Source organism: Lichenostomus cassidix, chromosome Z, assembly GCF_008360975.1.
Source record: "Lichenostomus cassidix isolate B80296 chromosome Z, HeHo_3.0, whole genome shotgun sequence".
Taxonomy (NCBI): Eukaryota; Metazoa; Chordata; class Aves; order Passeriformes; family Meliphagidae; genus Lichenostomus; species Lichenostomus cassidix.
In genome coordinates this window covers 36,882,399-36,895,872 of record NC_139511.1, presented here as the reverse complement: position 1 = coordinate 36,895,872, position 13,474 = coordinate 36,882,399, and the positions used below count along the sequence as shown (strand labels likewise).

The 13,474-nt window shown below is 37.9% G+C and overlaps 1 protein-coding gene across 5 annotated transcripts in view; it reads left to right on the top strand.

Annotated features, from left to right (window-relative positions):
• AOPEP (aminopeptidase O (putative)) overlaps window positions 1–13,474 on the top strand; it is a 191,480-nt gene that overhangs the window by 87,260 nt on the left and 90,746 nt on the right. For all 5 annotated transcript variants that reach the window (XM_085043637.1, XM_085043636.1, XM_085043633.1 and 2 more), the window contains one exon: window positions 4,281–4,341. In XM_085043637.1, the coding sequence (XP_084899763.1) occupies window positions 4,281–4,341 (61 nt within the window). The remainder of the gene's footprint in view (window positions 1–4,280; window positions 4,342–13,474) is intronic.

Genomic DNA, 13,474 nt, shown 5'->3' with positions numbered 1-13,474 from the left:
TAATTCCTCTAATTTTTATTCAAAGGAGATTTTTTAGTACCTTCCCAATGATGAATAGCTCCAAGATCCAGGTATAAATTTTTTCTGATTTTTGCTGCCTTCTGCACTCAGAGGAGGAGAGTTTTATGCCTGCTTTATAGGGCTACTTCACTTCCTGCTCTGACTCAATTAAAATGGCATGTTAGCTGTAGGAATCCATGCTGTGAGGCAGGATCCTTCTGTTTCTGGACTGCAGCTGAATACTGACATCAGATAAGCTGAGCAGTACCTTCTGGTCCTTTATAGGTTTTTAACTTGCCTTTAAGATTTGTCTGTGTGAAGGACTAATGGAAGGAACAACAACCAAATGTTGATAATTATCCTTCTCTGTTTAGAGAGCTTTTTAAAATACTACCTGCACTGGCAAGAGTCTCACATCTTCGCCTTTCTGTGGAAAATGTACAATACTTTCCACAGGTAACTGAGGCATTTTACTTACTCCTATAATTTGAAACTTCACTGCATTGAACCAAACCGAACAAATAAAACACCAAGAAAACCCCCTTTTATGTGTCAATATATCAGAATATATCTAGTTGGCACTAGATTTGATAAAACTCCACTGGCTCTGTTCTCCCCAAGGCTTACACCCATAGTCTTTGCTGCAAGTTGATCCTTTCCACATCTGCCCAACATGTGAGCTGCACAAAGAATTTTTATTTACCCCTGTAACAGAGAGTTTCACCAGTCTTAGATAAATCAGAGTTGCTGCTTGTGCAGCAACTTTATGCCTGCTAAATTTTTTTTGAGCATGTCAGTTCTGCTTTTAGGGGTTTTCTTTGGGTTTTTTTTATTTCATTCAATAAAGTAAAAAAATATACTAATAAGCTATGGTTTTAATAACACATGATAGACAGGGGAAGGCTTGTGTTATAGCTCTGCTATTTGTAATGTTAGTGACCCATGTTCACTAACCATATTCCTTGGCTTCACAAATTGTCGATTAAGTACAAAAACAATGCTGCAGTTTCAAACTACTCAGCTGTACAGGTATATCTCTTTAACATTTGCTTTCTTTGGTTCACATGTACATTTTTGTAAATTTGACAAACAGCTGGTAGGCACCTAACTACTGAAGCAAATCATTGGAAAATATTATTCCCAGGAGTTTTTTTAAATAAGCCAAAATATATATGCTGGATAAAATCCAAAGAAAATTTATCTATAGGAAGGTAAGTCTATTTGACAGAATCACTAATCAGTCATTGTGTTTTGATTTGCTCTAACTATGCCTCCATATTTAGCTGGAATAGCTTATTTTGAAAATTACTGATGTGTATGAATGTATGATGAAGCAGATATGCTCATTTAAGTATTTTCAGTTGCATGTGGCAGACTTTTCTATCTTCCTTTACCCTTAAAATCAAGCTGTACACTTTAATGGTTTTTCTCCTTGATTTAGGTGTTAAGGGGGTTTATGTTAAAGTTTGTGGAGTACCTTAGAGCCTTGTGCAATGAAAACTTGATATACAGCCATCTTTTATAATGCTAACTTTCAAATTATCATTAATACTAGAATTTTACAGACTTTGTATTAAATTGTTGCAGCTGAACTGTGTGTGTGATGTTAGGAGATTATTCCTAGGCTGATTGCCTTGTCTTCTAAACAAATAGACAAGGGATGAGATAATGAATGTAATGGCAATCTCATTTTACAATAGGAAACTGTTGTACACAGCAACTGAAGAATCTTGGTCTTATAAGAGAGTGCAAATCAACTCAACCAGATCCCACTGTCCTATGCAGAATCTTAATCAGAAGACCATTCAGGAATTCACACAAACACCAGATTTAAGTCCTTACAGATGCTTTACTGCAACGTCAGCAGGTGGTAAATGCCCTTACTGAACTGCAGCCTCTACAAATATCAGGCTCTCTGTGCTTTCTCTAAGACACTAGTTTTGAGATGGCAATCTGTTAGTGATATATTTTTTAGGGCTGTTTTAAACCAAACAAGTTAGTAGAAGCCTTTCCAACATCTTCGCAGTTCTTCAGTCAGAAGACATTAGCACATTTAGAGTAGATGTTTGGACACTTAGGACATTCAGAGTACATCTTTGCAATAGTCTGCTTATTCTTAATGTATTTTTTAAAAATAGTGGATGCCTGTTAACTGCTGAAACAAGTTGCTTTTTTTTTTTTTAATAGGTATCAACAAGAATATCCTAAGTTGGAATTAAATAAAAGGATGTTCAAGTGAAAAATAAAAAAGATTGCATATGGTCGCATGACAGGTGTTTATCTGAAACAGGGTGCTGCAGGCAGAGAAAAAAGCAGTGTTACTGTCTTTGCCCTTGAGAAAAATGACAAAGTTTTAGGAGAGACTGAGAAGCTTTCTAGTAGTTTCTGCCTGAATTAGTGTGTTGTCAAAACAGTGCCATTCGCCTCAGTTTCATAAGCTCATTTCAAAGCCAGTTTTTAAAATGAAATAGAGGGTATATTAAACAACAGCTCTACATAGCAAATATAACATAGATTATTTTGCATAGGTTTTTGTTTCCCATGAGAGAGTCTCACACTATAGGTTTAGTTTCAGGGGAAGGGAGAAAATGGGTTAGCTGACATTGTGAGGCTGTGTTTCTTATCTCTTGGTAAGACAAATTAAATATACAACTTAGGGAATTTTTCCCATCTCCTAGCTCTGCTTCATCATTAGAACACTAAGCTGTATTGGGTTTAATTAGTGCGATAATAAATAACAAAAGTTTTTAGTCTGCTTATGCTTCTTGAGACAGGATAAATGGTACAATCCAAGTGACCTACCTTTGCCTATATAAAATTTTGATGTCTGGTTTTAAGCTAGTCCTGTATACACCCTTCTTAGTAACCAGACAGAAATAAGAAATCAAGACCATCATTTTACTCTGGGGAAAGTAAATTGACTGACTGTTTGGAAACACTTCTTTATATCTCTATTCCCCGTGGAATAAGACTAATTGTTCTAGCTCTAATAAGTTTACACAAATAACAAGGAGCAAGTCTGGATGTTCAATAATTTATTTCAATGTAGAACACTACACAAGCATCACTTTTCTCTAGAAAATTGATTTATATAGTGATCTAACACACACAACAGTAATTTCCTGAAAGTTCAGAATCCTGGCTATGTAGAAATGCTCCTTCTTGACTTCTGTGATTATTTGAATCACATGAGCTGAGAAGAATTTTTATTGGGTTGCTTGCCCTCCTGATTCAGAGCTTGGAAATGGCTGTTCTTTTCATGAATGCTTTGTTGGTTGAGTCTACATTACACATGTGAAAGTAACTGCAAACATTAGAATGAGTCTTGCCGAGGCATTACCATGCACAGGACCATACTCATTTGTTCTGATTCTCAGAATATTTACATTCTTTGAGGGCTTACTCAACTTCCTTTTTTCAGTACACACACATGGCATACCGCATGGACAGGGTGATTTTTCCCCCTTTTAAAAATTTTTTTTAACTATATATTTTTATTTTATTTATTTATTTTTATTTGGCTTCCCTACAAGTTGGGCAGACTTCAGCCAAAGTTGAAATAAATGACACAAAAGTTGTCTACAAAAGTAAAAGTGCAAATATAATTTCTGAATTTGCAAATACTTACACATGTGGTTATTTCAGTCCCACACAGCTTCATCATGACAAAGTATTCCTTTTTGTTGGAGCTCCAGACCATTCTGTGATTTCACTGGGAATGTTATCAGGACATAAAGTGCAGAAAAGACAAAACTAAACTACATTAGACACTTGGTAACTTTGAGAATTCATATCCATCAGTGATTTTTAAAACCCCAATGTTTAAGGAAGTTTGTATTTAATTTCATTTTAGTTAGTGTTTTATCTTTATAGTTGGGCTGCCTCTGTAATAAAATACTGGGTTGGAATGTTTCAGTATAAAGTTACTTGACTGAGATTTTTTTCTGTAAAAGAAACAAAAATCCCCTTAACAGGAATTAGAGCATCCATTAATTCTTTACATGTTTCATAAATGCAGTTTGCCACCTTACACTTTCTATGTCAATCCTTATAAGCATTAAATTTATCATTTGAGTTTTAAGTATACAAAATCTGACCTACCTTTAATTTGCTCATATGACCTCTGATCATTTTTATTCATTAAAAAACCAAAAATGTAGTACCAATGCAGTGCAACCAATATTTGGAATTAGGGGGTTTGCCTAGCTTCTAAAGGGTTATTTTTTATATGGAAAAAAATTGGGGGTTTTTTGCATGACTTGTATTTTTTTTTTCCACAGGTGTGGGTTAACTGTAGAAAATATCTTCCAGAATTGGCTTGACACTTCTGGAATACCAAAGGTAAATATAAAATACCAGGTCACAGTTCTTTCTGGGTTTTCTCATTACATGATATGTTTATTAAATCACTACCTGAACTTATAAAATGTGTGATTTTAAATAAACAGTTTTGATGATGACTACTTTCCACACCTTTATATGGGTTTAGCTTTTACCAGCTGAAGTTTTTTTCTTCTACAGTTATCTCAACAAAATTGCCAAAGTGCAAATCTTACAAAATTTATCCTATGAATGAATATTGTAGTCATATGAAAGTATACTTCACAGTATAATGATGGAATCTACTAAATGTAAGGAGCATTGTTTGCAATTGTTGGGATATTTCAATTATTACTTGAAAGCTTTACTGACAGTAGTCATTAAATGTTAAATTATTTGTACTTTGATAACTTGTGATGTTTGTGACTTGCTTATGAACCTGCTGCATAGATAACGTACATTATTGGTGTTCCAGCATTGAGACTGAGCATTGTTTTCTGCTTTTAATACTAAAAGGTTTTAATATTCATATTCATATTTTAAATTCTGTGGACTGACAATGCTTAGTTGTGTCTGTACTATATGAAATCCCTATTACTCATTCTGGACCAAAACTGGGATGAGATAACAAAAGATATATTAATCTTCCTAAACCCTTATTTTATACAAAGTAATTTTTTAGCCTACACTCAGGACTCAGTTTCTAACTTACTTCCCCTGAGCGGGCATCCCCAGGTTGCTTGTGATTTATTATACCTAGTGTTTGAATTTGTTTCCACTTGCATTAGCATTTAAAAAAAGATGAACTTTTAAAAGTTAGAAGGTTAAGTTCTGGTTTCGATGTCCAAATGTGCAGATACTTAGGCAGCATGACTGAGTGAGCATGTTTGGAGGTAGAATTGACAAAATAACTGGAGAGCTCATTACAACAGACAGTGGTCGCAGAACCTCATCTGTACCCAGACACTGTGGTTGAGGTCTTCCCTTGACAGCTTGAGAGATGTGCATGTCCACTGATATGCTGTAGAAGGCTTTTGGGAAAGATTTACCCGGAGACCAAAATGTTCCAGGAATAGTATTTGAATATGATATAAAATCATGGTGCAGTTGGTTTTTTGACTCAAAGTTATTGAAAATAAAACTAACTTTAATCAGAAGGGCAGGAAGGAAGGGATAATGAGTATCATAATGCATCTTGATGCTCAGTCATTTCCTAGAAAAGGAAATTGATTTTAATTCTATGTGTGACCAGGGTTTTGTTTTTGGTAAAAAAAAAATTGTACCCATTGTCAAACAGCTGATTCAAGTATATAGGGGAGTTTGATGTTGCATAGCTGTTACTGTAAGAGGCTGAGCTGGCCACTGAAATGTATGAGTTTTCTGCCATTTTATTTAAAAACATCTTTTTGAGCATGTGCTTTATTAATGTCTCACAATCAACTCTAAAATAACAAATAAGGAAGATAGGAGCAGACTAAAGAATTGAAAATGGTTTTGATTAATGTGAAAACTAAACTCTGTTTTCCAAAGTACCATAAGTTGCTCAGAATGAATATTGAGTAGTTTCACTATACCCTGCTAGTATCTGTTGCTTATCTAAACAAAACATGTATCAAAAATATTTCTACACCCAGCAGGTTTGAAAGCTGTTTTAAATTTTCTTTAATGACTACAGAGATTTGCCTGGTAATTTGGCTGTTCTGTATAAAAAATGTCAGCTGGTGTTTTGCTGATGTCATATTCTACTTTTGAGCAGCAGCATGCTGACCTCTCTCTTTCTCTCTCTCTCTTTTACCTCAATAATGTTTTTGTTTATAAAATCATAAATAGTTCGGGTTGGAGGTACCTTAAAGATCATCTAGTTCCCAGCTCCCTGCCATGGACGGGAGACCTTCCAGTAGACCAGGTTACTCATAGCCCCATCCAACCTTGACCACTTCCAGGGATGGAGCATCCATAGCTCTTCTGGGAAACCTGTGCAAGTGCCTCACCACCCTCACAGTAAAGAACTTCTGCCTAATATCTGACCTAAACCTACTGCCTTTCAGTTTGAATCCATTCCCCCTTGTCCTGTCACTACCTACTCAGTAAAAAGTCTCTCTCCATCTTTCTTTTAGGCTCCTGTCGGGTACTGAAAGGCATATGAAAGGTGCCTATGTCACCCTTTCTCTTTTCTACACTGAACAAACCCAATTCTGTCAGCCTTTCCATCCCTCTAATCATTTGGTAGCCTCCCCTGGACTCACTCTAACAGATCCATGTCCCTCCTGTGCTGGGACCCCAGAGCTGGATGCAGTGTTCCAGGTGGGTCTCACCACAGCAGAGCAGAGAGGCAGAATCCCCTCCTGGCCCTGCTGCCCACACTGCTTTGGATGCAGCCCAGGACACGTTTGGCTCTCTGGGCTGTGAGTGCTCATTGCTGGGTCATGTCCAGCCTCTCACCCAGCAGCACCCCAAGTCCTTCTCCCCAGGGCTGCTCTCCATCTGTTCATCCCCACCCTGTGTTGGAACTGGGGGTTGCCCTGACCCAGGTGCAGCACCTCGCACTTGGTCTTGTTAAACCACATGAGATTCACATGTATCCAGTTCTTGAGCTTGTCCAGGAGCCTCATTGCCATCCTGTCCTTCAGGTGTGTCAACAGCACCACTCATTTGCAACTGTTAACAGCTTGGTGTCATTTGCAAATTTGCTGAGGTGCACTCAATCCTTGTGTCTATGTCATTAATGAAGCTATTAAGTAACAGAGGTCCCAGTACAAATCCCTGAGGCACCCCACTTGTCACTGATGTCCATTGGAACTCTGAGCTTCTGACCACCATGCTCTGGATGTAACTGGCCAATCACTTTCTTATCTGTCTAATAATCTACCCATCAAATCCCTCCCTCTCCGATTTAGAGATAAAGATGTTGTGAGGCTCTGTGTCAAGGGCTTTACAGAAGTCCAGGTAAATGATGTCTGTAGCCCTTCCCTTGTCCACTGATGGAGTCGTTCCATCATGGAAGGCCACTGGATTGGTCAGGTAGGACACGCCCTTGGTGAGGTCCTGCTGAGTGTCTCAAACCACATCCCTGTCCCCTACAGTCTTCCCAGGCACCAAGGTAATGCTGACAGATCGGTAGTTCCCATGGTCCTCCTTTTTACCCTTTTTTTAAGATGATTTGTACTTGTTGCCTTCCTCACTTCTCAGGCTCTTATGGGAACCAACTTCCACTTTATTGAAAGAACCAGAATTGTTGTCATACAGTGAGTAGGAAACCTTATTTCATTTGTGCTTTGTTAAATCATTAGAGGAGCCTTTATTCCTGAAACTCAAACTAGAGAGGTTGCTTAGTACCTTAGTAGCTCTCAATGTGTTAGTATCTATAGCGTAAGTATGACTATAATCACTGATTACAGAACTGTAAATCTACTTATCTGCTTTACAGGACCTGATATTGAAATCCACTTTAGAAGTATTTATATTATTTCAGCGAGCTAATAACCTTGTTAATGTGGGGAATCTACGTGAAGGCATATAAGACCATATTTTACATGTAGATGAACTACCTGTATTACAAATAGCAGCCTGGGAATGCCACAGAATTTAGTCTCTCTCCTATGGTTTACTAGGTGAGTGGACTAGGATGTGTTCACAGGAAGGTTTCTGTCAGCTCCTTTGGGCACAGTCATACGACAGAGCCAGTCACTCAGTGTGAGCAGGATGAGGTATAAAGTAGCTACTACAACTGACTACCTTCTTTCACTCCTGCAGCAACTGAAAAGCAGCTGGTGGATGCTTTCCAAAGGCAGAGAAGCAGCATCCTGCACCCTATACACAAGATCCAACAACTTTCTGCTTATAACTCTTGCTGTACTGATTCTGGAGTCCTGTAGCATGACAGTTAAAGTCACTCTTAATACTGCAGCCCCTACTATGAGAAATTACTTGACTGAGCATTTAAATGTTTTAAATTACAGATACTAAGATTTCATTGCATTTGCAGAGGCAGCTTACTGAAGAAACTATAGTCTGTCATGAGATTGGGAAACATGCATCATGCTGTTCTTAAGTCAGAACATGATTCCTTTATATCTCTCTCATATACGAGTTTTTATATTTTATACTGGCTGTGGTGTTTCTGTGTTTTTATTTCTATGTTTTGGTGGATTTTGGGCAGGAAATTCATGTCATTCACTGAGTATAAAGAAAATTCACCTCAAGTGGTTCACTTACAGCATTAGCTGTCAAAGTGCTTTCAAGAATTGTCTTCTGCATTTATATTCAAATCTATACCCTGTATGGAACTGATACTCTTTAAAATTCAGTAACAAAATTATCACTTAAGAACAGAGTTCTTAGCCCACCCTTCAAATCACTGTCTTCACAACAGTGTCTAGCTTCAGGACACAGGAAGGGTACTTGTGCAAAAGATGGATAAGGGTAAATACTTTCCACTCCCCAGACTGCTGAAGCAATGTTACCATCTTCTTTTCAGCAGAGGAATATTGTATTCTTTACACTTTGTATTCTCTGCGGTTGTATGTCATGTCATGTCATCTGTCTAACTGAATATCCTCTGTCCTTTACCTGTGCTTCCATTCCAAGTCCTGTCTCCAACTCTGACCAGGGAACTGTATATATGTATATACATCCCTTTATACTTGCAGCTTAAAACTATTGAAACTTTAATATTTGTCAAGTTCTATTACTCTTTCACTCTTGGAAAAGTTATCTGCTCTTTTCTAAATATTGGTCTAGTTTCCAGGCTCGGGTATATACCAGCAGTAATCAAAAATAATTTGATGTAAGGGAGTCCTACTAATAAATAAAATCAGAATTCAGCCTGCTGCCATGAAAAAATAATTCTGCATGCCAACTTACATTTCCAAGTTCTTATTTTCTAAAGCATTAATGTTATAAAAAAGAAAGTGTGTTTATAACCTGGCCAATTCTTTCTTACGTGGAAGAGTGCCACTGCACAGTGGCTGGTTTCTGGCTCACTGAGCAGGGTTTTCTCACACACAAAACAATAAGGAATATAAGAGATTAAAAGAAAGCTTCTCTCAAATACAAGCTTTCCTGAGGATTTTTTCTGGGGGACACATTGGGGTGGTGTTAAATAAGGTGAAGCATATTGCATGGTTGAAATTACCTTTTATCAAATCATACAACCTTCAGTATGTACTTCTGTCTCAGCAGTGACACACTGGGGGATTATAGCAACTTTTCATCATGTGGAAATCTTAATGACTTAATATCACTGACATTGGACAATGAGTTAAGATGGCAAGGATTAGAATCAGAACAAAATAGCTTTAGAACTGGAAAACACGTATGAAATCACTGTAGTCCACTTCATACCTGCTCATGATGATTGTTTTCCTAAGTACAGTTCTATCGTTTCTTTCAGTATATGCAATGTTCAATTAGAGTTTAAGACTTAAAGGCCATATGCTTCTTCAGGAAGATTTTCTCATCTCTGCACAAACTTGTCTTTGTCTTATATTGCCCAGTTACTACTACCTGATTTTTTTTTCTACTCCAGGTAATTAACCTTTTTAAAATAATCTTAAAGTCTTTCCCCCTCTTTGAACTCTGTTGTACACTGTTAAATTGACAAATAGGTCAATAAACATTAGGTAGTCTCTGCATCTCATAAACTTCTAGATGTATTTCTTAAACTCACTGCAGTTTTCATAACTTTCTTTTGCCTCTGAAGCATAATTTTGTCATAACATTCTATTCTTTACTGATAAATTTCCTATTTTAACTCTTGCTTGCCTGTGTATTTCAGTTGGTATCTTGTGTTATGGAAATTATCTCCACATTCACTCTCCAGTTTAAAAAAAAAAAGCAGGGAGGGAAGAAAAAAAGAAGAGTAGTTGGCTTCCTCCTTCATGGTTTTTAGTTTCCAGTATATCCTACACTGTAACCTACAAGTCTCAGTATCACAGAATGGGTAAGGTTCGAAGGGACCACAGTGGGTCATCTGGCCCAACCTCCCTGCTCAATCAAGGTCATCCCAGGGCACATGGCGCAGGATTGCATCTAGGCAGGTCTTGAATATCTCCAGTGAGAAAGCCTCCACAACCTCTCCGGGCAACCTGTTCCAGTGTTTGGTCATCCACATGGTAAAGAAGTTCTTCCTTGTGTCCAGGTGGAACTTGCTGTGCATCAGTTCCTACCCATTGCCTCTTGTCCTATTGCTCAGCACCACTGAGCAGAGGCTGGCTCCATCCTCTTGACACCCTCCCTGCAGATATTCACAGAAATTGATGAGGTCCCATCTCAACTGTCTCTTCTCAAGGCTGAACAGGCTCACCTCCCTAAGTCTTTCCTCACAAGTGAGATGTTCCAGTTCCCTACTCACCTTCTCTGGATCCACTCCAGGAGCTCCATGTCTCTCTTGTACTGAGGAGCCCAGAAGTGGACATGGAACTCCAGATGTGCCTCACCAGGGCTTAGTAGAGGAGCAGGATCACCTCCTCTGACCTGCTGGCAATGCTTTTCCTAATGCACCCCAGGACACCTTTGGCCTTCTTGGCCACCAGGGCACACTGCTGGCTCATAGACAGCGTGTTGTCCACCAGGACCCCCAGCTCCCTCTCCACAGCTGTTTCCCAACAGGTTGAACATCTGGGATTATTCTTCAAAAAGTGCAGTAGCACTTGAATTTGCAGGCCATGGATTTGCCTCTACTGACTTTCAGAAGGTTCTTCTCTGCCTATCTCTCCACCCTGCTGAGGACCTTCTGAAGGGCTGCACAGCCCTCTGGAGTATTGGCCACTGCTCCCAGCTTTGTGTCGTCAGTGACCTGCTGAGGAGGCATCTGTCCTCTGTCTGAGTCACTGAGGAACAAGGTAAACAGCACTCGGCCCAGGATTGACTGGTGGGGGACACCACTAGTGATGGGCTCCCAACTAGACTCTCTGACAACAAACACAACCTTCTGGGATCTGCCATTCAGCCAGTTCTCAATCCACCTCACGGTCCACTCATTTAGTCTGCGTTTCCTGAGCTTGCTGCTTGGGATGTTATGGCAGATGATGTCTAAAGCCTCGCTGAAGTCTATGTAGACAACATCTACTGCTCTTACCTCATCCATCCAGGTAGTTTTCCCAACACAGAAAGCAATCAGGTTGATTAGGCATGATTTTTCTTATGTCACGTAATCAAATAGCTTCCAGCTTTAGGATAAACACCCCAAGTATTGCCTCACAATTATGAAAAAGTGGAAGATGCGATAGCACTGCTGTATCCTTCTCCTAGTCCTTTTAGTTATTTTATCCTCCTATTAACATTTAGTTCTAATCTACTGTTCCACCTTAAATAGTATTTCCTGATTAAGGTAGGTATTGCCAACAGGTATTTTGGAGTGTGTACAGCTCATAGTGGGATAATACCACTCCATGTTTTCTAATTTTGCGCGAACACTGGAGTACAACTTCCTGTTACCGCAGTAAGAATTTTGCCATTTAGAAATGGTTCTTACACTTTTCCTATTTTCACTGCTTTTTGTAACTGTGATAAAGCAGTAGTTTAGGGTCCATCTACTAATGTTCTTTGTAAATCATCAACGTGTCTAGAAATACACAGTCAAAAGAAATCTTCCAGTGGTGAATATTAATTTATTAATAGTATTTCTGATTTTGCTTGTAAATGTTTAACTCTTGGATTTGAGCAACCCAGTCTAGTGGAATGTGTCCCTACCCATGGCAGGTGAGTTAGAACTATATGGTCTTTAAGGTCCCTTTCCACCCACACCATTCTGTGATTCCATGATTATCTTATATGAAGAAGAAATGGATTGCAAAGGAAACTCATAGCAAAACTATTTAAAAATTCAAACTGAAATATAGTTTGTGAAGGGTTCTAAACCAATGCAAATAGAGTACTTGTGGTTTTATAAATTTTAGGAGGATGTTACAGCAGCAGTTTAAGTACTTAATATGATTTCTGATAAAGCAACTTCTTTTAAGAAGGGCCCTGGCTTTTGCCCCAGTTATAAGCTTTATAGATTTCCTGTTTCCTTTTACTAAGGCGAAACAACAGGTGAAGGGATAGCTCTACAGGAAAACATTTCACAGGGTAGCAGTTACAGTCAATAACTAACTAACCACATTAAAATATTTTTAAAAGAATGCACTTGAAGAAAGAGCTAAACTCTTGAGTTATCTTTAGCAGTTTGTCACCCAGGTTTTACAGGGGATACCGAAACATTTTTCTTGCATTAAAATCACTCTTATTGGATGAGAGTGTCACTTAAAGCTATGGACTGCTAACACTTACTATTTCCTGGTAATGTTAGATATGCCTTATCTTGCAATTTTTCTTTCTGGATGTGCATAATAACTACATATTGGTGGATGGCAGCATTGGAACCAAGTACACAAGCTAAATGCTCATTCTTTGTTGAGATACAGTAAATTAGTAGGCATTGGCAGTGAGAACGACCTGTTAAATACAAAAATCTCATTCAAGCATGTGATTTGGGGAAAAATAGGGTGGGGGTTATAATTTTCTCCCATACTTACTAAGTTCCAATAGTGAATCTGTTATATTCATTTCAAAATTGGTGTTAAATATTAGTTGCAAGAACAAAATGTTGCCGCTTAAATACTGAAATTTGAGGCTTACTCCTTGATTAGTTTTTTATCTGAACATAGAGATTTTTGTGTATATTTTACTATCAATGCAGAAAATATAACTGATTCAACTGATAATTGAGTTCTATTTGAGAAGTAATCTGAAGAAATCATGACTGCTACCATAAGATATGTACTTATTCTTGTACATGGAAGCCACACTTTGAATAATATGCACTTTGCCACAAGTAAATAATTTTGTTTTTCTTTTATGTTAGCAAAGTTACAGATTGGAAGATGAGAAGATCTTTCCAAAGTTCTTAAAAATTTGAATGAGCATAGTTTAACAATATAAATTGTTTTATGTCTTCTGTAATGTTAACAAGCACAATAAGAAACTTTTTGTATATGAATCATCAGTGCTGAGGTTGTTCTGCAATTATTAGTTGTACTGACAACATTGCATCCCATTTTCTTAGAAGAAGGGATTTGGGAAAATATAAAAATGTCATCAAACAATGTGTATAGTACTATAACATGCATGAAAGTCAGATGAATCATGAAGATAAACAAATCAAGAGAGACTT